General features: G+C 39.6%; 2 protein-coding genes and 1 long non-coding RNA gene across 4 annotated transcripts in view; 1 reads left to right on the forward strand and 2 right to left on the reverse strand.

Annotated features, from left to right (window-relative positions):
* The window catches only part of frem1a (Fras1 related extracellular matrix 1a), a 31,849-nt gene extending 21,674 nt beyond the window's left edge, over positions 1-10,175 (reverse strand). The window contains exons 1-2 of the mRNA XM_034677017.1: positions 10,084-10,175; positions 1,741-2,186 (exon numbers count right to left, since the gene is read on the reverse strand). Of these exons, the coding sequence (XP_034532908.1) occupies positions 1,741-1,983 (243 nt within the window). The 5' untranslated portion in view covers positions 1,984-2,186; positions 10,084-10,175. The remainder of the gene's footprint in view (positions 1-1,740; positions 2,187-10,083) is intronic.
* Positions 10,176-13,279: 3,104 nt separating this feature from the next.
* On the forward strand, positions 13,280-16,033 carry LOC117807668. Its single transcript, XM_034677018.1, has 2 exons — positions 13,280-13,757; positions 15,039-16,033. The coding sequence occupies exons 1-2, from the start codon at positions 13,472-13,474 to the stop codon at positions 15,452-15,454; spliced, it is 702 nt and encodes a 233-aa protein (XP_034532909.1). The 5' UTR covers positions 13,280-13,471; the 3' UTR covers positions 15,455-16,033.
* Positions 16,034-16,832: 799 nt separating this feature from the next.
* LOC117807461 lies at positions 16,833-22,189 on the reverse strand. Of its 2 annotated transcripts, XR_004629973.1 has the most exons (6): positions 22,172-22,189; positions 20,175-20,302; positions 18,758-18,844; positions 18,627-18,664; positions 17,374-17,444; positions 16,833-17,258 (listed from the first exon to the last, which is right to left on the reverse strand). It is a non-coding gene; the product is annotated as an uncharacterized LOC117807461 (long non-coding RNA). The 2 variants fall into 2 exon arrangements; XR_004629974.1 differs by lacking the exons at positions 20,175-20,302; positions 22,172-22,189 and adding an exon at positions 19,272-19,491 and having other exon boundaries at positions 16,834-17,258.
* Positions 22,190-24,015: the final 1,826 nt, after the last annotated feature.

Here is a 24,015-nt window from a genome sequence, read left to right on the forward strand (position 1 = left end):
GATTCTTGTTTGGGTTTGAAGCATAGACTGTATAAATAACGGACGTAGTATCCGTGACGTCACCCATCTGTTCCTGAGTGCTGTTTTGAAGCCAATCAACGGCGGCAGCCATATTAGAAATGCGGAACTCAACCAGGTATAGTGTGACGTAAAGAGGCGGAGTTTGAGCCTCCTAGCCAACAGCTATGTGTTCCCGACCGGGAGTCAAGTCAGTCATGTCCTTATTTGGGAAAAATCTTGTAATCTTGATATCTTCTGAACCATCGCGTTAGAAAAAAATTCACCCCCAGTACAGTGTGTGCTGATAGAGAAATTAGCTACATAGGCCAAGCCGTTTTTTGAACCAGGCTGTAAACATGTTTATTAATGCTGCAAAGATCGTCTTCTTTGAATTGGTGTCTATGTGGTTTCCGGTGTTTCTACAGCCTCAAGCGGATTCTCGATGAATTGCAGTTTTTTATAACACTTCCGCATGGGCTTCATAGTTTGAGACCAGAGGTTGCTGCTTGGTTTGAAGCAGCCGTCACGGTGATGGAGAGTTCAATGACTCTTGTGTGGGGGCACACAGCGCTGCAGGAGCCTCATTGGTCAACAGAGCTGTCAATCATGACGTTGACGATGGAATAGAATTCTGCCCGTGGCATCAAAGGCAGGATTCTAGAATTCTGTCTTTGATCTCAGAATTCCAAGAAAAAAAGTGAAATTCTGAAGAAAAGTTGGATCTAAAAAAGCCCCTCCCCTCTTTCCTGCTTTAAACCTATTTGTATATCTAAGTTAACTAATTCAAAGTAAACCAGTCAGAAACATGAACACTGTGACATAAATTTGGTTAAGAACTAACTGCTTCGCCAGGGGGAGCTCCAAATGTTTTGGCTTCACATCTGTTGTGCTGTCCATTATTATCTACAGTCTAAAATTGTGACCCAGAGCTCATGATATAAAGAAGGAACATGTTATTGTCTTGCTTAGATAATTTAAAAACATCAAGTTGAATTCAACAAAGTCTCACTGCAGTTTGTGAGATAGCGAGGAACATTTCTAAACAGAATCTTTTGTTGTTTTTTATTTGTTATTTGATATTTAAATGCTGACTAACATAAACTACTCCAAACTTTGCATGCACATGACATATACTAGACTTATATAATCAAAATATAACTCTTGTATAGTGTAGTTGACTGTCAGAAAAGGGGGAAACCAAGTTAATTTGCACGACTTTTACACAAACGCTCAGGAGACCAGGTTCCTCGGTTTGAAGGAGACGCAAAAATTGTTCAATATTTAACCAAAATTGAATTTCCCCTAATTTCAACCAAGTATGTTAAATTCAATATTACAAAATGCATAATTAAAGTTTCATATTCTGCAGATTAGGCGAGGCAAATCTGCAGAATCTAAAACCATTTTCATGGCAGGAAACTGATCAAGATAGTAATTTTTTTGACATCTCTTATTATTATAAGAGACATGTTTTAAATCATACTAAAGACTCCTCAATCTCAGTTTTAATCTGGCAGACTATATGATCTTCTGCATGTCATGGGAGGGGTGAAGAATAAATCAGAAGACTTGTTTTTGTCTTCATTACAAGAACACTAATAACACGCTTCCCTTCATGAAGCTGTCAAACAGAGATAGAGGTGTGCATGCATGCCTTCAGACGTTTCAGCTTTGTTTAACTCCACATGTTGAGCAGCCTGAGGCCCTCTGGAGTTTCACTAGAGGAGGATGTTTTGTTACCTGAGGCATGAGCGTCCCCACTCGCTGAGTGATCGGCTCATTTAGCACCACCTCCACCTTGCATGCATCCTTCTGACGGGGGATCTGGAACTGCAGGTCGCCCTCCTGGAGGAAGGCCGATTGACCTCGTTTCACCTTTAAACCTTTGTTGACCTTCACGAGGGAACTGTGGACGGAGCGGGTCAACCCCAGCAGAAGAGCTGACAGCACAATCCAGGTGAGCTTTTGACCCCGAGGAGCCATCACTGTCAGTCACAAGCAGATGAACTGCTGGGTTGCTTTAAAGCCTCCAAATAAAAGCAGGATCAAACACACTCAGGCAGGAGAGTTTGGAGAACAAGGAGACGTCTTTCTCTTGAGATGAAGCTGCATTTTCCTCTGAAGGGGGAAGTCACTGAGGTTGAAGTTTCTCTTGGTCACTCGTTTGTTTCATGATTGGTCCGGAGCTGAAAGGACAAATAAAGAAGCTTCAGTCAGTAAAGAAAGTCAGCTTTACATCCCACTATCACTGATTTTTATGACACATATCACCTGTTTGATGACCCAGAGGTGCAAAAAAATACATTTTACAAAAAAACGCCAGAGAAACATGAAAAAAGTGTTTCTTAAAAGCTATTCAAGGTTCATCCTTTTTTTCCACAATGCAGAGGAGAGAATTTAAATCAGCTACTGTTGCATCTAATTCATGTAGCACAGATTGATTGTTGGCCACAAGGGGGCAGCCAAACAAGCTGTAAATGGTAAAATATTTACTACATATACAATCAATCCTTTTTATATAGCACCAATTCCCACAAATGTTATCCTCAGACTCTTTCCAAACAGAGCAGGTCTAGACCGTACTCTATGTTCTATTATTAACAAAGGCCCAACATCAAGACAGGATAAGATCCAGTCCCATCTTACAGACAGGACTCAGTCTGATCTCATCTTAATCCACCATGAACAGAGCACTTTGCTGCATTTAGCAAATTACAGTGGCAAGGACAAACTTCCTTTAACAGGCAGAAACCTCCAGCAGGACCAGACTCATGTTAGTCAAACATCTGCTGAGACCGTGTTTGAGAGAGGGACAGAGGGAGATGAAGAGGGAGAGAGATGATAGAGGGATAGTAGCAGTTGTAGCAGCTGGAGTCTGGCATGTCCACAGCAGCAGGTCATCTACGGCAGAGATCCAGAGGAACCTATGAGACAAGGGAGCTCAGAGACTCCAGAAAGGTCTATGGTTAATAACTTTAATGTGACAGGAAGAGTTAAAGTAAGTGACATGCAGAGAGAGGAGAGGGAGGGAAAGACAGGATCCCAATGTGTCAGTTCCCCCAACAGTCTAAGCCTATAGCAGCATAACTAAGAGCTGGTCCAAGCCTGAGCCAGCTCTAACTATAAGCTTTATCAAAAAGGAAAGTTTGAAGCCTACTCTTAAAAGTAGAGAGGGTGTCTTCCCCCTGGACCCTGACTGGTAGATGATTCCAAAGGAGAGGGGCCTGATAACCGAATACTCAACCTCCCATACTACTTTTAGAGACTTTAGTTACGATGAGCGGGGCTGCATGTTGGGAGCATAGTAATCTAGAGAGATAATAAGTCACTATGAGCTCTTTCAGATGCGAAGGTGCCTGATCATTAAGAGCTTTGTAGGTCAGAAGACGGAATTACTAAATAAGCAGACACAGAGCAACACTACGTCAACATTACTGTGGTGATACACAAGTGGATCGAGTCAGGCACTTTTGCCCCCATGCACATATCCCTGGATCTTTTCATGCATTTACAGTTTTGCATCAATAACAATCCTAGCTTTGAGTTTCCAGCTAAGGAAGCCATGACTATCTTTGTAAATAGCAGACCCAGAAGAATGCTTGAGATAGTGGAATCAATAGCTGCCTTCAGCAAAAAATAAACCATTAAAGGACTTCTCAGTGTTTCTTACTTTTAGCTTTCCCTGCTCCAAAGTGTTTCATTTGAAACTAGGTCAAAAAGGGACTCACCCCCATCTTCATATCTCAATCTTAAGTTTTGTCTCTATGAAAGCTGACTAAACTTCTAGATCCACGAGCAGAAACATGAGTGTTTATCAATATAAGCTCCCTCCAACACTGTATGTTTATATGAGGATAAGCAGGCTGTACACTTCATTGTTTTTGTAATTATATGGAGAGAACAGCAGTAATTAGAGTTTTCCCTTAGCTCCAGGCGTGTTCCTGATCTGTATTTATAGACTCCTGCGCTACGTTTGCAGGAAATATGTCCATTACGAGCAAATAATTGCCTTACCCTGAGGCTGAACACGCTCTCTCTAGTAACAGCATGATGTTTCTGAGTGACCTTTGACCTCTTTATGGACTCAACCCCAGCACGAGTCTTACCCGTATAGAAAACATTCAGCCTCTGCAGGAGTTATGATAGAATTAAAAGCAGTATGGGACAAGCAGCTTATAAAATCACAACCTGGGGGGCTTTAACGTGTTGCTTTCTCGTGCATCATGTTCTGTTCTCATTCTTAACTTCTCATTCCTCTGCAGGATCAATAAAGTCTCATTCCACCTCTTTTTTGAGCCTTTGTTTTGGAGCTGTTTTGTATCTCAGATGTCATCCTGCCACATTCCTCCAGCACTTGTCTGGGACACCTATCACAGACCTCACACAGAAAGAACCTTGGACAGAAAAGGAACCTTGTAATCAGCCTCTGCGTTGGGGAACATGTCGCAGCTTGTCCCTGTGAACAATGCTTGTGTTTAGGAAGCTGGGGAGATCATGTTCAAGGAGCTGAGAGCAAAAACAGGCTTTCAAATTGTCACAATATCCTCCTCCTGCTCCACATCAGACCCTGACAAGAGAGCTGGGAATGTACTGCTTTGGTCTGTTTGCAGAAAAATCTAATTTTTGTGTTTTAATTAAAACTTTTAGTTTACATATATAATCCTAAAACCTGTAAAATCAATGCCGATCCAGCTGAAGACAAGGCTGTTAGTTTGCATACTTCTCTAAGGCTTACATTTTGGAGGTATGTGGTTTCACCCAACACCTAACTTTTACGACATATGACCTCTTGTAACCTCTGGTATGTCAAATTTCATGCAAGGTGTAATTTTACCTGTGCAGTAAGGATACAGCAGCGATGATTACAACCACATTGGAGCAGAAAAATAACTTCAGACTGCATTAGCTGGCATTTCCAACCACTAGGGGGCAGCACAACAAGCTGTAACAACAACAGGCGAGGACTTTACCTTCTCACATATTTTACTAAAACTGTAAACAACATCCAGTTTAAGAAATCACTCAGACCGTCTTTTAGAGAGCTGCTAGAAGTTTTACGGATACCAGACGTCGCTGTTTGCCGAGTTTGAAGCTCTGAATAGAATGAAATCGCCACATCTTCATCAGGCTTCACCCACACATCATAAACTAGTTTAATAACTAAATTACACAAGTTAAAGTACCTGTGTGTTAAATAACTTGCACTATAAGTTCTGAGCTGTGGAACACCTGAAAGACTGCTTCATGGCACATTACAGAATTACGAAGCTGAGTTTTGAAGCCAATTGTCAGCCGTCGCCATATTGGAAATGGTGACTCAACCTAACATCAGTCGATTTAATATGAGGCGAAGAGGTGGAGTTAAGGCTTGCCTTTAGCCTCCTTGCTAACAGCTACAGTGTGTCCACCTGTCAGTCAAGTCAGCCACACCTCTAATTATGCAAAACGTATAACTTTAATATCTTCTGAACCGTCACGTTAAGAGTAAATTCACCCCCATACAGTGTGTGCCGATAGATAAATGAGCTAGTCAGACTACACTCATTTTTTGAACCAGACTGTAAAACATGTTTATTTCTGCAGTAAAGAATCGGCTCTTTTGAATGTGTGTGTATGTGGTTCCTGGTGCTTTTGGAGCCAGCCTCAAGTTGACACTCGAGGAACTGCAGGTTTTAGCGCTTTTGCATCAGCTTCATTTCTCAAGAGGAGGTTTCCGCTTGGTCTGAATGTGTTTCAGGCGCCTCATCTTATATCCGTGAAGCAGCCACAGCTAAAACTATTGAGACGCTGCAACATCCTGCAGGTCAGAATGAGCTTTACGTCTGAGAAGCTGCAGAGATTAATGTGCTGTTGCAACATTTACAACCTCTAATACCAAACATTAACAATAACATGTCACTAAAAGACATGAGTATCCTCCAGAGCCTCAAGCCCAAACCAGAACACTGTAATAAAGAGTTCTGCTAATGAAAACTAAATCCCACTAGCTATGCAATTTTGCATTTCTTTGCATCATGCACATTTAGATTGTTACCTTGTTGTTAGCTAGCTTTCTTCCACTTTGAGTCTGGACACACCTCCCTTCTCCTGTAACTGGAGCATGTTTATGTCTGTGCTCTAAAGTCAGCAGGTCAAATCAAAGCAAACTATGAGCAGGATCTTCCCTACACACTTTCAGTGAACTGTGCAGAGTGATGAGACGAGCAAACCAAAGTCCACCCTGAGTGTGAGGTTTGAGAGTAGATCACATTTTACAGATAGCATCGTGTGCAGCACTGTTTCCTCCTGTCACTGGTGTTTACTCTGTTTAACAGCACAAAGCTCTCACTAATCTGTTCTGATGGAGGTCTGGATGACCCGCTGACTGATGGGAGTCTCTGTGGGGGGGCTGCAGAGTGCAGGTAGGGGTGCTGGGAAAGGTCTGAATGTTAAGCTGCCTGCAGCTCTCTGAGGGTCCCGTCCCTGTCTACTGCTGATCCTCTTCCTGTTTGGACTCAGTTCATGTTACAGTCACCGTACGATGCATGCAGGGACGGCGGCTTATTTCCTGTCGTTATGGATACAGACCACCAACCTCACCTTGAATTAACCCCGCAGGTCAGGAGTGTTTTCTCTGCTGACATGTTAGCAGGAGGAGGCTCAGTGTCTAATGACAGATCAGGGTTACATTCCCATCAGCTCAGGCTAGTTCAACATGCACTCCCTGATCCTGACCTAAACCAAACATCAGCGCTGGATGGTATGAAACCCTCTGCAGCTAATTCATACCTGCTTGAAGGGCAATCATGGGAAAACTGTATGCAAAGTAAAATGCTGCTTGTTCCCATAGGTTTTGTAAATATTTTTCTGTCATTCTTGGCTTCCCTGAAATGACCCACAGGTTCCTGGACTATAGTTTCAAACCCACAAGTTGCCATTACAGCATTTTCCAGCTAGTTCCAGGAGTGTAAGTATCTGGATAAGAGAGATGATCTAGAGTGGAGAGGAAGGTTAGCAAATGCAAAACTTCATAAGGCTTCATAGACTGGCTTATAAGACTTTAAAAGGCACAGTAAGGAGTTTTTAAGTGATGTTGAAATCGTCTCACTCTTATCCTGATTCTTCTTCATGACTTACAGAGTAAAATGAGATGATCAGAGTTCAGATTATTTCTTTATACTGAATTTTAGTTCCTGTGCTCAGGTAGTAAAAAGCTGAATTCATATTCCTTTAACCGTGCATATTTACGTTATCCAGACATTTGTCACAGTACCGATTCTGGTGACTGACTGGTCACTAGAACCAACACAGCACTGCAGTCCCTAATAGTGACTTTAAGAACCTTGACTCCAGGGAGATACTTTTTTTGGTAGCTACGGACAGGAGGTGTTTATTTTTCATACTATATTTCAGATAATCAACAAGAACAAGGCCTCTTTATAAACCTGGTCTTCTTCACACTACAGCCTCTCATGTCCTCTGTGGGGAAAACCAACAACAATCCTAACCCCCATGCACAGGCTGCTATGGAAGAGAAACAAGACAGGTAATGTGAGCGCAAACATAGATACCTGTTAATAAGTTATAAAATATGAATCAAATAAAAACTAGAACACAGCCCAGAGGTTAAGTTCAGGGACTGAATTAGCTGAGGGGACACCTAGCAGACACCTGTCACTCAAAGAGGCAACGCCCCTAGTTCTACCTCCCTTTAATCCTTAATCAAATGTCAACAGGTAAGTTGTATATAAATTCAGCCGTACAGTTACCATGAATAGAGAAAAGAGCTATAGAGAGAGTTTTTATCTAATATATTTTGCTTTGATCTGTTCCATTCCATTCTATTCTGCTTTGATCCATTCCATTCTATTCTATTCTCCTTTGATCCATTCCATTCCATTCTTCTTTGATCTGTTCTTTTCCATTCTATTCTGCTTTGATCTGTTGCATTCTATTCTCCTTTGATCTGTTCCATTCCATTCTATTCTGCTTTGATCCATTCCCTTCCATTCTTCTTTGATCTGTTCTTTTCCATTCTATTCTGCTTTGATCTGTTTTTTCTATTCTCCTTTCTGCAGATTGATTTAATATGACGTATGTGATCAGGTTGTTCCTGGTGTTTATTTCTATTGTTATGGGGTTTCAGCCAATCAGAATCAAGTATTTAACAAAGCCGGGTATAGCGATAGAGACCCAAACTGTTGTTGTACTAGGCTGTAAACATGTTTATTTCTGCTGTAACATTTTAACATGGGGCTCTACCCACTGCAGGAGACACACTTGAGGGACTGCAGGTTTTTGTACTTCTAGGTGGAAATGCAGGGAAAGCTCTGAAATCTAAGACTGTAAGACTCAACACAAACCAGCTCTGAGAAACCAAACACATGCTTTCAGTCTGTTTACTCAAATAACAAACCATGAGCATACAATAATAATCAAAATGCCATAGAGATTAAAAAGCATTATATATCTCTACACTTACAATAAGTAGACCCTCCTCCTGCTTTTTCTCAAACCACAAACACAGAGATGAACAGAAAACAGACTCACAGCTGTGAGGGAATGTGATGTGTCACATAACAAGTGGCTTCGCTCCACAGCTGGGAACGTCTGTTACTATTCATTCACAGCCGCCGCTTCTTCTTCTAATCTTAATAATGACAGGGTCCTCAGCAGCTGGCAATTTTCACAAAAACACAGAGGAAGAGAAAAAGAAGAGAAACAAGAACAAGATAGAGAAATGTAGAGAGAAGGAGAACAACAAGACGAAAAAGGAGAAAAACTTAAAGGTGCCATAAAACCTTAAAAAGTTCCAAACTGAAATAGCTAAAGATGTGTTGTGTTGGTTAAAGTGTGTTGCATATCAAATAAGAGTGTGTGCATACAGCTTTAAGAAGATGCACCTCTTTAATGCTCCATAAGTGAGGATTTCTAGATAACTGTTTACACTCTAAAACCAGATTAAACTGAATTAAAAATCCTTTGCTGGGTCGTTGGTTTGGCCTGATGGTTTAGTGGCGTGCCCCGTATGCAGAAGCTAAAGTCCTAAAGCAGACAGCCTGGGTTTGATTCTGACCTGTGGCCTCTCTCCTGCATGTCTCTCCCTGTTTCCTCTCTGACTGAAGGCACAAAAGCCCAAAATATAACTTTAAAAAACCAAAGATAATAATTTGCTGCCAGAAATATTTCAGAAACTTCAACAGCAGGATATTTCCAATCTGAATCACAGATACTTTGTTTGTTTGTTTGTGATGATAAAAAGGGTAGTAGAAAAGATGATGAAGATACTGAGACTGTTACGGAGTGTGTTTCTAAGTCATGAAGAAGAAAACGCACACAGGTGAAGCTTGGTCGCTGTGCAAAATCCACAACAGAAACCAGGACTCAGGGTGTGAGAGTGCAGTTTAGTGCTGCTGCATTTTAAATTAGAGCATATATATATAAGGAAATATCCCTGAAATTAATCATCACTGAGGATCTCTGGGTAACTTTTAGACTCTAATAACAGATTTCAAAGAATTAAAAACGGTTCACAGACAAAATTATTTCAGAGACTTCCTGGGCAGCATGTTTTTATCAACACGACAGATGTTTTGAGACAATAAGATGCATCCAAATCATAGTTTGTGATGAGAAGGAGGGTATAGAGAAGATGATGTAGAAACAGAGTACAGATCTGAATAATAAATTATTAAATTTTGCTTGAAAAAGAAGAAGAAGAAGAAGGAGTATAAGGAAACATGAGCAGATCACTTTTGCACCATCCAAAGAGTGCAGCATAAAAGTGAAAAAGCTATAAGAAACAAGAACAGAGGACGGGATGAATTTGTAAAAGAGCAGCAGCATTTAAAATGACAGGAGTTTAACGAACTAATGGATGATATCTAGGGGTAATAAGGAAGATAGTTTATCATCCAAATGAAGCGTTATAGTGCAAAAGAGAGAACTGAAACAGGCACTGAGGAAAGAGAGACACATTCAGTGAAAATAAAGATCTTAAAGAGTAAAGAAAGGAGGAAGAAAGACCTCCAAGCAGACGTTTATTATCTCTGAACAGAAATCTACCCTGCAGAGATCTGCTGGTTCATCTCGACATGTCCTTACCTGATCTGTAAACATCTGGCGATCCTTCTTCTCTACCTGCCTCCTCTCTTCTGCTTTCAACTACAACTGTCTCACCAACTCCTCAAACAAACACTCCTCCCACAGAAGAGAGAGAGAGAGAGATGAGTAGAGAGAGGCAGAGGAGGAGGAGGAGGAGGGACAGGCTCTTCCTCCTCCTGTAAGATCAGTAATCGGAGTGGAAAAAGCTAAAAGACAAACACGGAGCTGTGAGATCAAAGTCTGGTCCAAAGTGCTGCTGGTTGAAGAAGCAGCTTTGTCATTATTGGACGGAGGAGAGGGACGAGATAAAAGAGCAGGCAGAGCGCTAATGTGAGGAAACACTGAAAACAGACTCAGTGCATAGTTTATAAAGAAACACAGAACAGCTGCAGAGAGGTGGGAGTCTGGAAATCAACCTGTGATCTGCAACTTCAGCAACATACTTTATCTCTCTCTCTCTCTGGAGATTTTCTTTTATGACCTTTAAATTTAGAACATCAAAAGAAGAAGTTATCAACAGTTTTGTTTTAATAATAAATGAAGAAGAAACAGATTCACTGTAAAAATGCTTTCAAGTACAAGTAAGTTTAGAGCAGCTGTAGCTTCATTCCCCCATAGGTTTGTGGATGCAAAAGCTTCAACCCTGCAGGGCTGAAGTATTAAAATACAAACAACAAACAAACAAATAAACTGTACCCTAAATAAAAGTGTTTGTGAAAGAAAAGGAAACAAACTTTAAAGTGAGTGAAGCAGAAGTGTGACCAAACTCTTCAAAATAATGTTTCTGTATTTTCAAGTCTACTGTTCTCGTTTCAGGCAGCAGGGGGCACTGCTATCCTGAGAGGCCCGAAGTGATCTGCACCCTCTGATGAATTTAGAATAAAAGTTTGATCATAACTTTAATAAAGAGCTGAAACCTTTGAATCAGAGCAGACGAACGATCTCTAAATGTCAGAATATTGTGAGATGGTGGGATCGAGGATGTTCAATGAAGTTGAACAGTAAAGCTTGACTTTAATGCTGAGCTGATTGCAGATACAGACAGAAAGAAGATCTATACAAAGTCCCAGTGGTACGACTAAGTGAGGGTTGTGACTTAAAGGGGCTGAAAAATCTGAAATTGACTCAGTCTCTCAAATGGTCTACCAGAGTCTTGATCCTTAAGACAAGGTGGTGCTGAAGTGCCAAAAAGATCACGTGCTCAGTCTTTAGTAAAACTCATAATAAGGTTTACCTACGACAAGATGATCCAGGTAAAGAGCAGCTATAAAATATCACAATTACCGATCACAGACTAAAGATTGTTTCTAATTTTTTCTCATAAAATAAGAGTTGTTTTCTTGGTAAATATTCAATACTCAAAGTCTCATAAGATTACCTCTTACCTCAAAAACTGACTTTTTTCTCATCCAACTACAGATTTTATTTATTTTGATTTCTTATTTGTTTAAGATTTTTTTCAAATTAAAATATAATTTCCTTCTCATAAAAATGTAACTTATTTTTTTTAGTAAAACTAAAACCTCACATCTCACAGAATGATTACCTACACATGACATTCTGTTTTTCTCATTAAATTCTTTTTTTTTTTTTAATTAAACATTTTTTTTCCAGAAATATTCAACCCTATTCTCACAACACAGACATGTTGTTGTATTATAGAATTATGGTCTTATTTTTTTGAATACTTTCTTTAAAAAAAAACCCAACCTTTTTTACTTACATGCTACACTGTTTCCTGAAAAAAAAAAAAGTCACGTTATTTTTTTTTCTCATATAAATATATTTTCAAAAAATTATACTCATAATATAAAGATGTTTATTTCTCATGTTTGGACTTTTTTCTCAAAAAAACTTTGTCTTTTTCTGTTTAAATTATGAATATTCTCATATTAAGACTTTATCAAGTACTATTGCATCTTCACTTTCATGATGTAAAACTTTTATCTTATAAAAATTCAAATTTTAGTCTGAAAAATATGACGATAATGTCAGAAAATACATGATTCTTTTTACAGTGTACCATTTAGATGTGACAATACATTTAGCTTTTTCTCTTAAAATTACAAAAAAGTAATTTTCTTAAAGTTATGACTGAGCTTTTCTTAAGTTAGGATGTTATTCCTGTGATATTATGACTTATTTCTCATAAAATTATGAATTTTTGTTTAGAAAATTTAGATTTTTCAGGATATCTTTAATTAAATGTGTCCCCGATGTTATGCCAAATATTGCCACAGTTTGCATAATCTTAATCTAATAATAATAACAATGATTTAAATAATCTTAAAGCTCCTGTGAGGAACTTTCTCTTTGTGTTGACTTTGGCGCCCTCCTATGGACTAAGTGATCTTGCTTATTTTGTCCTGTACATGTGTAAATTATGTTATCTCCTCCTGCTTTCAACTAACAGTCAACTATTTCACTCATTAAGAATATTTACTGCAGAAAAGGGGTATTTCGTGACGTGCTGTCCATCACCTCATCTGACACCTACCCTCTCACAGTGATTTCAGGCTTTAAAATAACAAAACAGAAATGATCAATACCTTTTTTAACATTCTTGTTTGCTTTTCTAGGTCATAAAGAGGCATTACTGTTCTTTTCAGTCCATTTCATGACCACTCAAAAACTCCTCACAGGAGCTTTAATAATATAAGAATATGTTTTGTTTTTTTAGCGGTTGATCAGAACATAAAAACGCTGAAATTCTGGTTCATACATAAAAAAGTTATCATGTTCAAGACTCTCAGCATCAAAAATGTACATGTTATTTGTGCAACCGCTTACTTTGACTTTATGTTAGTGTGTAGTTAGATGGCGCCCTCTGGTGGCTCTAATGACAATAGCAGGACAAAGAGGAGATTTGGTGGTGATAAAGAGTCACAAGTTCAAATTTAGTCACATTATCAGGATAAAGTTAGACATGATCTTATTTCCCTGAAACATTTAGACCATAATTGTGTTCAGAATTTAATTGTGACTGAATTTAAATCATGATTTCAATACTTTCTGGTGCACAAAGATCCACCATGGGAATAAAAACAGATTATGTAAGTGCAGCATGATGAAGTGAAACCTGCTGCATGTCTGCAGGCCCTCTCTGACCTCTCTGTTTCCACTCAGTGCATCAGCTCAGTGGTTTGTCTCTGCGCCCTGCAGCAGCGAGGCTCATTACAGTTCATGCTGCAGTGTTTGTCAGAGAAATAAAACATTCCTCAGCTTCAGAGTGAGACGGCTTCATTCGGTCCTGACGGTTCCTGTGGCTCTGCACACAAATTAGAGCTCAGACGGTTTCAGCAGACAGCCAGGTGCAACTTTCAGCAGCTCTCTGACGGGAAAACAAGAGAAGGATTGGGTTTGAATCAGAGGATAATCCAAACGCAGGATGATCCCAGGAGTCTGTTTGGGGTTCTTTAGAGTCCCTCTGTTTCTCCTCCTGCTGAGCTCGGTCTCAGGGTTGTTACAGATGGATCACCGCAGAGATGCAGATGACAACCAGGAGTTAAATAAAGCAATCTTAGAGATGCTGCATATCAACAAAGTGTCTGCGAGCCATCAGAATAAACCTCATCCCTACATGAGGAAGATCTACCAGCGCCTGGACTCTCTGGAGGATCAGGACTTTGAGAGCTCTGATGGAACGCTGGTGCAGAGCTTCAGGAGTGTTGATGGTGAGGATTCAGATTTATTTTTGTCTCCTTTTAAAGTTAAAATAACTTCAACTTGATTTCAATATTCCTAAGAAGTCTGTTAAGTAACATCTTTTGTTTTCGCCTCGTCTGTGTTGAGTTGATGACATCTTTCCAACCTGGAGAAACACCTGATGTAAAGTGTCAAGGCCAGGCAGACAGAAAAAGTGCGAATGGATAATCTATTATATTTCGCAATTACAGTAAAGTTTAAATTTCAAGAATAAACTCAGTGTAAGGCCTGAGGAAAGATCAATCAGAGGAAACACTTTAGTTTTACTTTTATAGAATGAACACAACATGTTAAAACATTATGTACCTCACTGTTTACACGTTTTTGTTGTATTTTCTTAGCTCTGTCATCAACATTTATGACTTTATTCTCTCAGTATGAGGTACTGTAAAGATGCATTTTGACTGCAGGAACTTTACCCAGGAACTAGGAACCTTTAAAGGAACTATGCATGTTCTGAAAGCAGGAACCAGAGTCTAAATTTAGTTCCTGGGTAGTTAATCTCCAACTGAAAAGTCCCTGCTTTAGGGATAGTACTTTTCAGAGTTCTAGGAACTTTAGGGAGCGGGGCCTGCAGTGCTGGCAGTTCTTATTGGTAGAGTACCCTCAGTTTTTTTATTTCACCCTCCGTCCACAATAACATCACACACACCTGTGATTCACTTGGTTTAATAACTCCTGAACATTTGTCTTCTCTGAGCCTGATAGGGTGAATGTGTCTCTGTCAGCTCCTGGTGTTCCAGTCTGAAGATTGACCCTGTAAACTGGAGACCTTCAGCTGAACGTGTCAGTGTTTGTGGAGTTTACAACAGATGTTGAAACACAGAAGGAGTCCTCGGGAATGCAAACTAGTTTAGTTTTTACTCAAATATCCAAATATCCTCATCAGATATTTAATGATGATCTAAAGACATTTGTGAGGGACGCATCCGGCTGAAAGTCTCCAGTGAACAGGGTCGCTCTTTAAACTGGAACACCGGCTCAACTTGAAGCAATTTGAAAGCCGTGTTGAAACAGCTTTGCTCCTCGTGCTTGTCTCCTTCCTGGTGTTGATTCTGTTATGTTTACTGAGGGAATAAATCAGCTGAGAAGAAGGATCACTTACTCTAAAAGTACAACCAGTGGTGTCTCCCTCTGCTGGCCATTAGAAAGAATACAGGCTGGTTTGATTTTCAGACCCTGAGGCTGTCTATTGTCTCACATCATAAATCTACTTCACATGTTTGTAAATGAATGTTTTTCTCACCCAGGTCCGCCTACCGCTCCTCCAGGCTGGATCTGGTTCAACATCAGTAGCCTGAGCCCCTCCATGCTGGGTGCAGAGCTGGTTCTGTTCAGGAAAACCCTGCACCCCCATGCCCTCAGCGTGACCGTCTCCCTGCACAGCTTCACCTCATCACAGGACGTTCTGAAGGAGAGCCCCGTCCTGGAGGAGAGGCTGCTGACCCTGGACCAGAGACCACCATCTGGATACGATGTGTTCGACGTGTCGGCCGTCCTGGACGTGAGGCCTGTGGAGGCGGTGGGATTTCAGCTTCGTTACACGGATGAGAGCGGGAGTCTGGTCCTCCATGAAGCTCTGACTCAGAGTCTGTACTGTCTGAACAGAGGGTCTCTGAGAGAACCCTTACTGGTGCTCTACCAGGCTCACCCCCTGCCTGTCTAACACCACAGGGACCACAGTGAGAGCTAAATGTTTGTTTTAAAGTTTGGGTCAGTTTGTCTGTCAGTTTGGGTGTTGTGACTTTAAGAAATGTGAACGTATAATTTAAACCTTAGTACCTGAATCTCATTACCTTGTAGCTTGTAATGGGTTTGGGAAATCATCCAGAAAAAAATGTAGTCTCTAAATTATAAGTGGGGCTGCATTTTGTTGGAGGTGCAAACATATTTACAACACTTCCCTTTATACTTCTAAAATAAGCTTAGAATAGAACTCTAATAAAAGCAGTAAAGTTGTAACCCGGGTCAGTTAAAGCTCTGAAACGTGATAAAGCTGATTTTTCTGATGCTTTTATTTTGCCTTCTTTAAGCCAATTTTGCTTTACTCCCTTCTTGTTAGCGGATGCTTTTATTTTGAAAGGACGCCAACTTCCTGTTGATGGTTGAAACAGCAGGATTGAGGCTAAACTGTGATATAAAGGGTAAACACGTGAAATATTTTCTGTTATAGCATCCCCTGTAGAGGTTAAAGATGAATTCTGACAGAAATAAGATGATATGATTAAAACGCTTTGTACTGTAATAATCTACAACTTCATTTCATAACATGTATTAACTTGTGTTTCCTGTTGTGAGTTTGAGCAGAATATATTATAATTTGTAAAAACAACACATCAAAATCCAGCCTACATGTTTAGTAATTCACTCTAAGGGATTTACATTATTATTCTTATGAATTACAGATGAATTTACTGATGCACGGTAAAATTACAGTAAATTACTGCCATCTCCTCTGCAGATATTAAGCTGTTTTTTATCACCACATGCCTTCCTCTCTCTCTTCCCAGATCCTTCTCTATCCCACACAATCATTACAAACCCAAAAGTAGTCTTACAGTAAATACATTTGAGGTCCTCCTCCAAAATGTAACTATTCATCGAATCGACGCAGACTGCAAGCCCTGTGATTAGTCCGCCCAACGTCTTATATTTCCTGCATTTACAGCACTTCTGGGATCGCTTTACATCGGCCGAACATTTAATCTCCTCTGACATCTCCTTTCTATTCTTCCCTGTTATGGTGTCTGTACAATAAACAGCAACATGTATCAGCTGTAAATGAACATAATTCAGAATCCCTGTGAAAAAGTGAACAGAAAATGTAGCGGGGCCGGAAACAGGCAACCTGACTAACAGAGAGACCACACTGCCCTCAGGCGACATGGACACAAGTTTGTAGAGCTCACATCCGCATCAGCCACTGCTGCGTAGGATCAACACAGAAGTATAAACCAGTCTTTAGGCTCCTTTAAATCTGTACCAAATAAATAAACAAACATAATTGAACACAGCTACACAGCATGATTCATCGAGCATTATTATTTTATTTTAGTTCCAACATTATTGGACTTAAAAATACATGAATTAACTCTGATGAAATTACACAAAATAAAACCCCATACATTTTTATAAAACCACTTAATATTAGTGACACAGATGTTTTAGTAGTTTGTGCTTAGTGATGTGATTATCAATGGGCTGTCTTGTGTGAGCTTAGCCTTTGTGTTGTCTCCTTTATTGAGTTTGAACCAGAGAAATGTGTCTGTTTTAAAAATGACCTCCTGTGAAATTAATGCAACAGTACAAGTAATTTTTCTCAGATTAAAATTTGCAGGGAGAGAGCTTATCAATGTTAAAAAAACACTCTGGAAATTTAGTAGTGTTTGCTGTAATGCGTTAAATCTGGCACACATGGGAAAGCTCTTCTGAGGAGATTAGTTTTGACCTCTTCTTCCTCCGCATCAGGACTGTGAAGAAAAACAGAGAAAACTGGAATGACTGATTTATACTTACAGGTATTAAAGTAAACAGAAAGCTGTAACAATAATATTTGATTATGGATAATAAATAAGAATGGATTACATGAAATGCTGTAGTCCTAGAGGACTCAGTTCACCACAATGCCTTCATCGTCATCGCTGGAGGACGGAGAGCTGATCGGATGAAAAGGTTAAAAAGAAAGGTTAATTAATTCTATCCTGTTTTAACTTCAAATAGACGTTTCTTTCAATGAGGGCTGTTAATAAAGCTCTTTTTTTTAAAAGTAACCTATTTTGTCATAGGTAAGCCACCGCAGTGTCTTCCTGGTTCCCTCTGCCACACTTCAATAACCAGTGGTGGACACTTACAAAGTAAATTTACTTCAGTACTGTACTTCAGTACATTTTTGAGTATCTGTTCTTTACTTGAGTATTTTTTTTCGGGATACTTATTACTTTTACTCCACTACATTCAGAAGACATTTATTGTACTTTATACTCCACTACATTTCTATCAGTGCTCTAGTTACTCACTACTTTAGCTTTGAAGTCAGCTCACGAATTTCCTTATCTTTTCTGAAATCTGATCCCTAAGACAGTAAAATGTGTTTGTGTAGTTCTGTTTGTCTCAGTGGTTTAGTCGTACCTGTATATCGTTGGTCTCCACGGTTGAACGTGGAGCAAACACAGAGCATTACTCAGATCAGACAGTTCATTTAGAGGTGGTAATGATGGCTATAATTCTCCACCTGAGCACCCAGGACTATATCTTCAGTCCGTGTTAGAGGTTTTTGAAATGAAGAATGATACGTATCGTTTGAAATGTTCTCCTTGTTTCCCACTCTGCCCAAACATACAAAATTCACTTTCCAACCTGAGAAAGCGTGTTGAGCTACGTAATGTTTGTTTCATTCCAGATGAACATTTCAAACTAAGTTGTCTGTGGAGTAGGTTAGTTGCTGTTTTTTTTTCCATGGTATAGTTTTCAGAGATTTCAAGTAATGGTTTCTAGATAAACATAATGTAACCCAGTGTACTTCTATGTATCCTTGACTGAACTTATGTATTGTGAAAATACGTTTTGAGATTTTTTAAGAAGTACTTTAAATACTTAAGGATTTTTAAAAGCAAGTACTTCAGTACTTTAACTCAAGTAATAATTTGACAGAGCAACTTTCACTTGTATTGGAGTAATATTTTACATGAAGTATCTTTGACTTAAGTAATGAAGCTGTGTACTTTGTCCACCACTGTCAATAACACATTTCACCGTAAAAAAACTCCACATATAATCTGCACTTTGTGTCAAACGGAGTTAAATATCATGAAATACTTTGAGATTGAGCTTCCACCTACTTTTGCTCATTCTCAGGGGCAGCTCTCTCCACATCATGCTGAAAAGTATGAAAAGACGAGACACGATAGTTATCTTGCAGGCGATACATTTCACACTATGGTTTGCTTTCTACCAGCTGGTTAAATCTTACCTCCGGAGGACAAATGGGGAACGTTTGATCTTCATACACGATTACAGCAGAAACTCCTTCTGCGTTGTCCACACACTCGATGGAAAGCTAATAATAGCAAAAGCACATCATGAAAATGAAATCAATCATATTTAAAAACCACGCTGTGCCACATTAAGACAAATTGTTAGGATGTCCTTTTCATGCTAGCAAAGCTAATGCTAATTGTTTTGCTAACAAATTTGATTGAGATTTCGGGTCAGTCAACATCCAAATACAAGCTGTAGCCGGACGATTACAGCAAAAACTACTCCAGAATTTCACACAGACTTTAAGTAAAACTGCAGAAATATACCTCAAAATTAAATAAATCGTATGACATTGAACTGTTCATGACCTCCTTACGAGCTAGCAATGCTAATGACTCGGGTTTAATGTCAGTCAGATACAAACTTCCAAAACGACACACACACACACACACTCCATGAAAAAATTTACACTTGTCTTCATCTCAGCCCAAAATATTTAACTGTACCGGAATAGTGGCGTCCATCATTTCCTGCCTCTTCATCTACGCTAAGCTGCGACCTCTAACTAAGAGTCCAATGCGGAAGTGCTAAAACTGCAATTCATTGATGATCTGCTTGAGGCTGGATCCGGAAGTACCGCCAACAAAATCCGCACCAATTAAAAAAAGACGATCTTTACAGCAGAAAATAAACATGTTTACAGCCTGGTACAAAAGGTGAGTGTAGTCTGGATAGCTAATTTCACGATCGGCACACTGTTTAGGGGGTGAATTTTTGTTCTAAAGGCAATTTCAAAGATATTAAGATTACAAGTCTTCCAATGAGAGGCACAGCTAACTTGATGGACAGGCGGAAACACTGTAGCTGTTGGCGAGGAGGCTCAAGCCTGCCTCTTTACGTTATACTCTCTCAACAGCAGCAATATGACTCCCGCCGACCATTGGCCTCAAAACAGCGCTTCAGAAACAGATGAGTGACATCACGGATACTATGTCCATTTATTACACTGCTATGATCAACACCAATGCTGCCGACAACTTCTGCGATTCCGTCACATTCTCGAGACCATGTGATCGTGATCATAGACGTGTTGGATCACAAATAGTTAATGAAATAAAAACACTCGTAACATTTAGCAGAATTCAAAATCTTAACAAAAATAACAAACTTACATGCCTGACTCTGACCAAATGTTCGTTTAATCCTGCTTTTCTTACGATTTATGAATCCTCAACAAATTAAGTACATCAAATTTTAAGTAGAATTCCCATAAGGCATATTTTATATGCTGATGAGACTTGATTTAACATTTTTTACAAAAGCAGAGCAAAAAGCTGTTCCATACCCGTTAAATAAAAACAATCAGACATCTTCCTGTCAGAAAGAGGTATTCAGAATACGATGTTTACCTTCGTTCATGTTGGTAGATCTTTGGTCCATCTGTCAGCTTAGGAAAAAACTGATGAACAATCTCATTTTGTTCATTAGCTCTCTGGAAGGTGTCATGGTGTGGTGTAGCTCTGTAAGCATCCTGTTTCTGAAGAAGGATGTAAGAGAGCTCATCAGACCTTTGTATTGGTCGCTCATGCAGAACATGCAACCGCCTACAGATACCATAGCCTTTCACAAACAGCCTTAAGCTCAACATTTCCTTTTAAGGTTCAAATACATACACTAAGAACAGCCATCTCTTTAACTTCTGATCTACTTTGATGCTCTTGAAATCTCTTGCAACTTCATTCTGAAACTTGCATCTTTTCCCATCCTTACTGTGACTCAATTCTTCCCTCCTACAGTCAAGTCTTCTTCTAAATGAACATTACATAAGGGGTTGATTAACAAACATTTTCTTAACGTAATTACTTCAAGTGATGTGAATAGTTTTATTTCTTTGCCTATTCTGTCCACACTCCTCTTCAAACTTTTACTCACAGCAGGTCTTGTTACCCATTCACACCTTTGTAACAGCTGAACAGTTCCATACTGCACTTTCAGTTCCTTGCAGATGTGAGAAATGGTTGATTAAACTTAACTCAACTAAAAAGTCCCCACTCAGATGGGAGAGCACCAGCACACACAGGGGGAAAAGGTTACTGAGTATACAGCGCCCACTCATACAGCATGCGTAGCCAGTCAATGTAGGCTACAGAAACATCGGTTTCAGTGATTTTCTCAACAAATCCTGGGGCAAACTTCCTGAGTTTATATTCTTGCTACCTGTGATCAGTTGTCTGCTGTGAGCTCTAACAGTGGTTGCCTGTGTGTCTGTCACAGTGAGGAGGGGCAGAGCTGGTAGCTGGTGTCCAGTGTACAGTAGTAAACAGTGGCGAGTGGCATTCGTGTGTCAGCCTGTCCCCGTGAAGCTCCGACATGCAGACAGCAGTGGAGCAAGAGGGAGAGGCTGCAGCTACACCACACTTGGTCAAAAGTTACTATTAATGACATGAGTATTTTGGAAAATCTGCTCGCTTTTGGCACCTGTTGGGAGTTAATTTTGGACTCTGCTTTGGTCTAGTTTTTGTTCTATTTCATAAATATTTTTAACATTTCATTTAAATGTTATAAAAAAAATCTGAGCAAGTCTACGAGCCTGAACTGTCAATGATGATAAAGGAAAAGAAAACATGTTTGTTTCCCTGCCTGTATGGAAAAAATGTACCAAATCAAGACTTTTTTTCCCCTTGCACTCTTATTTGCATCACACCCTGTACCTGTGGTATTGCTGCACCCTACCAGCGGTTCTTAGGCGTTGTTTCATGTAGTTACACCGACTTTCCCTTCCTGTCAAGTCTTTACATATTTCATGCAGATCTCATTGGCCACCACTAGATCCTCAATCTAAAGGAGAATATATTGTCTTCTGCTCAAACAAACATCCTTTGACTACAATTTATCCTTACAGAGTCTACAAACTTAAGACTTTCTAACAATACTTAGTCCAACATCATCTGCATACAACACATTTTTATTCTAACTCAGTTTACATGACTGTCCTGACAGTGTTTGACTGTATTTGAATAAGCTGCAACACTAGTGGTATAGTTGGCTGAACCCATAATGGGAGCACACCAGTTTCATAAAATAAACATCTGCTTGTAGGAATGAAATCTGAATCTGAAATGTGCTCATTCACATCTTAAATCAGCTTGTTAATTCACCTCTGAGCTCTAACAGCAGAGGATACGCAGATGTCAGGAAATGTATGTAGAACATGTTTGAAAGTCAGTCAAGCTCTATCAATCACACGTAGCCTGCGAACTTCCTGACCACAGAGAAAAACAAATGCTCCCCTTGTGCAAGTGCACACCAACTTGTGTTTTATAACTTTGCACATCAGTGCAAAAATGATGTGAAGTCATTTTTGCAGCATTTATCTTTTGCAGTTGTTTCAGCTTTTGTGTCTCACCCTTTGCTGTTTATTTGTTTGCAGTTGCATTGGTCTTGGACTTTTGCACGAGTTTCTGAAGTTTTGAAGCACATTCCTCCTTGTGAAGGTTGTTTGGGCCGTTGCAGATCCTTTGCCTCTGTTGGCCACAATACTTCTTTGCCATTAACGCAGCATAGACAAAAAAAGTCATTATGTTTCAGATGGTACGTTTCTTCATTGTCATTTAACCATAGTTGGACAAATATGTTTACCTCCTGGCTCAGGCAAATCTAGATGTTATGATATCTTAATACTCAGCAAAATTAAACAAAATATATAACATGGATATTATTTGCTATAAACTGTCTGTTCTATTAAAATCTAAATACATGTTGGTTAATTTAATAGTACAGAGCTTCTCTGGTTATATTAAGAAATTACCAATAACTATTTGCCACAAGATATTAAATCGGGGGAACGAAATCATATTTTGTGGTAATAAAAAGTACTTTGTTGCCACAATGTAATTTTGTGGCCATAAGTTATGAATTTGTGGGCACGAAGTCACAGCAATTATAAATAATTTCCCTGCAGACACAGTGAGTTTTTGTTTTAGTTGCTTTCAAAATGTGTATACTTAGTTGTGGACTACCTGTGTTCATAGGATATGTAGAACAGTGATATATGTTCTGCTATTTTTTTGTGTGCTTACCATTTAAGTCCGTGACTTGTTAATGATATCCTGTAATTATGCACACACACTCACATAACTAGAAAGCTAAATTTATCCTATTCTCAGACATCGCCACCACTGCCATCGATCACATATAGATAGTTCATTTCCACATACAATAACCGCGTGTAGCCGTGTGATCCAGCAGAGTGAAGAGTGATGCTGGCTCCTGTAAACAGCTCTAACACGCACATAGATGTGATTTTATCCACAAGTCACATGTAGGAAATGAGTAACGGAGTGAGAAAGTCATTTACTATATAAGTCCGGTGAAATACATATATGCCCCATATATGTGAGTAATCATTAACATTCCAATTAACTAATGATTTCAGAATTTGAGAAAGTTTGTGTTCTGAAAGCCAGGGCCTGATTAGTATCCCCAGGGGCCCCTGGGCACTGAGGCTCATGTACCCCTTACGTGCAGGCAGCACTCTCACGCACACACACACCACACAGGGAATCGTTAGCTAGCTGCTCTTCCTCCGTCTCTTCACTTTGTTCAGCTTTTTTGAAAAAGCTTCTTATAAGGGGGAAATTTTTTATTACTGCTGCGTCTTTCTCGTCTTTTTATTTTCGTTTCTTTCTCTTCGTCGCTCCGCTGGGCTTTTGGATGTCCATTTTCTGTCGCTTGCCGAGTTTTCCTGCACTTCTTTCTGATACATTTTTAAAAAAACTTTAATTACACATGATTGGTTTGCTAGGCTGTCGCTGAGCACAGTTAGGCTTCAGCAACGCCCTCTTTTACTCTAACACACATTCACACATCTTAACTGATCGTGGGTCAAATAAAATAAATAACATTTTTAATACAGACTTTTCATGAGAAACATATTTATTACAACCTATAAAGCGCATTGCAGTTTGCTAATTAGTCATCACTTTTTTTTCCGCCATCTGATAGGATGGAAATGCACCTTCCCCCCCACTCCCATCGCGGAGGGCCCTAACGTGCTCTGGGGCCCCTGGGCACGTGCCCGTATTGCCCATATGGTAGATCCGGGGCTGTTGAAAGCAACTAAAGCAACAATGAACTTTCTTTGCATGGAGATTATTTAGGATCATTAATTCGAAGCCACAATGTAGTAATTTGTGTCGACGAAACGATAATCAGTTCCCACGATTTAAATATCTTGTGGCCACAATTTTT

This window comes from Notolabrus celidotus, chromosome 23, assembly GCF_009762535.1.
Source record: "Notolabrus celidotus isolate fNotCel1 chromosome 23, fNotCel1.pri, whole genome shotgun sequence".
NCBI classification, from domain to species: domain Eukaryota; kingdom Metazoa; phylum Chordata; class Actinopteri; order Labriformes; family Labridae; genus Notolabrus; species Notolabrus celidotus.

What these genes read in the sequence shown, in the direction of transcription:
- LOC117807668 (XM_034677018.1), top strand. Translation starts at nt 13,472, where the DNA reads ATGATCCCAGGAGTCTGTTTGGGGTTCTTTAGAGTCCCTCTGTTTCTC. An exon ending in GAGCTTCAGGAGTGTTGATG is followed by an intron (nt 13,758 to 15,038) that starts GTGAGGATTCAG and finishes TTTCTCACCCAG; the next exon opens with GTCCGCCTACCGCTCCTCCA.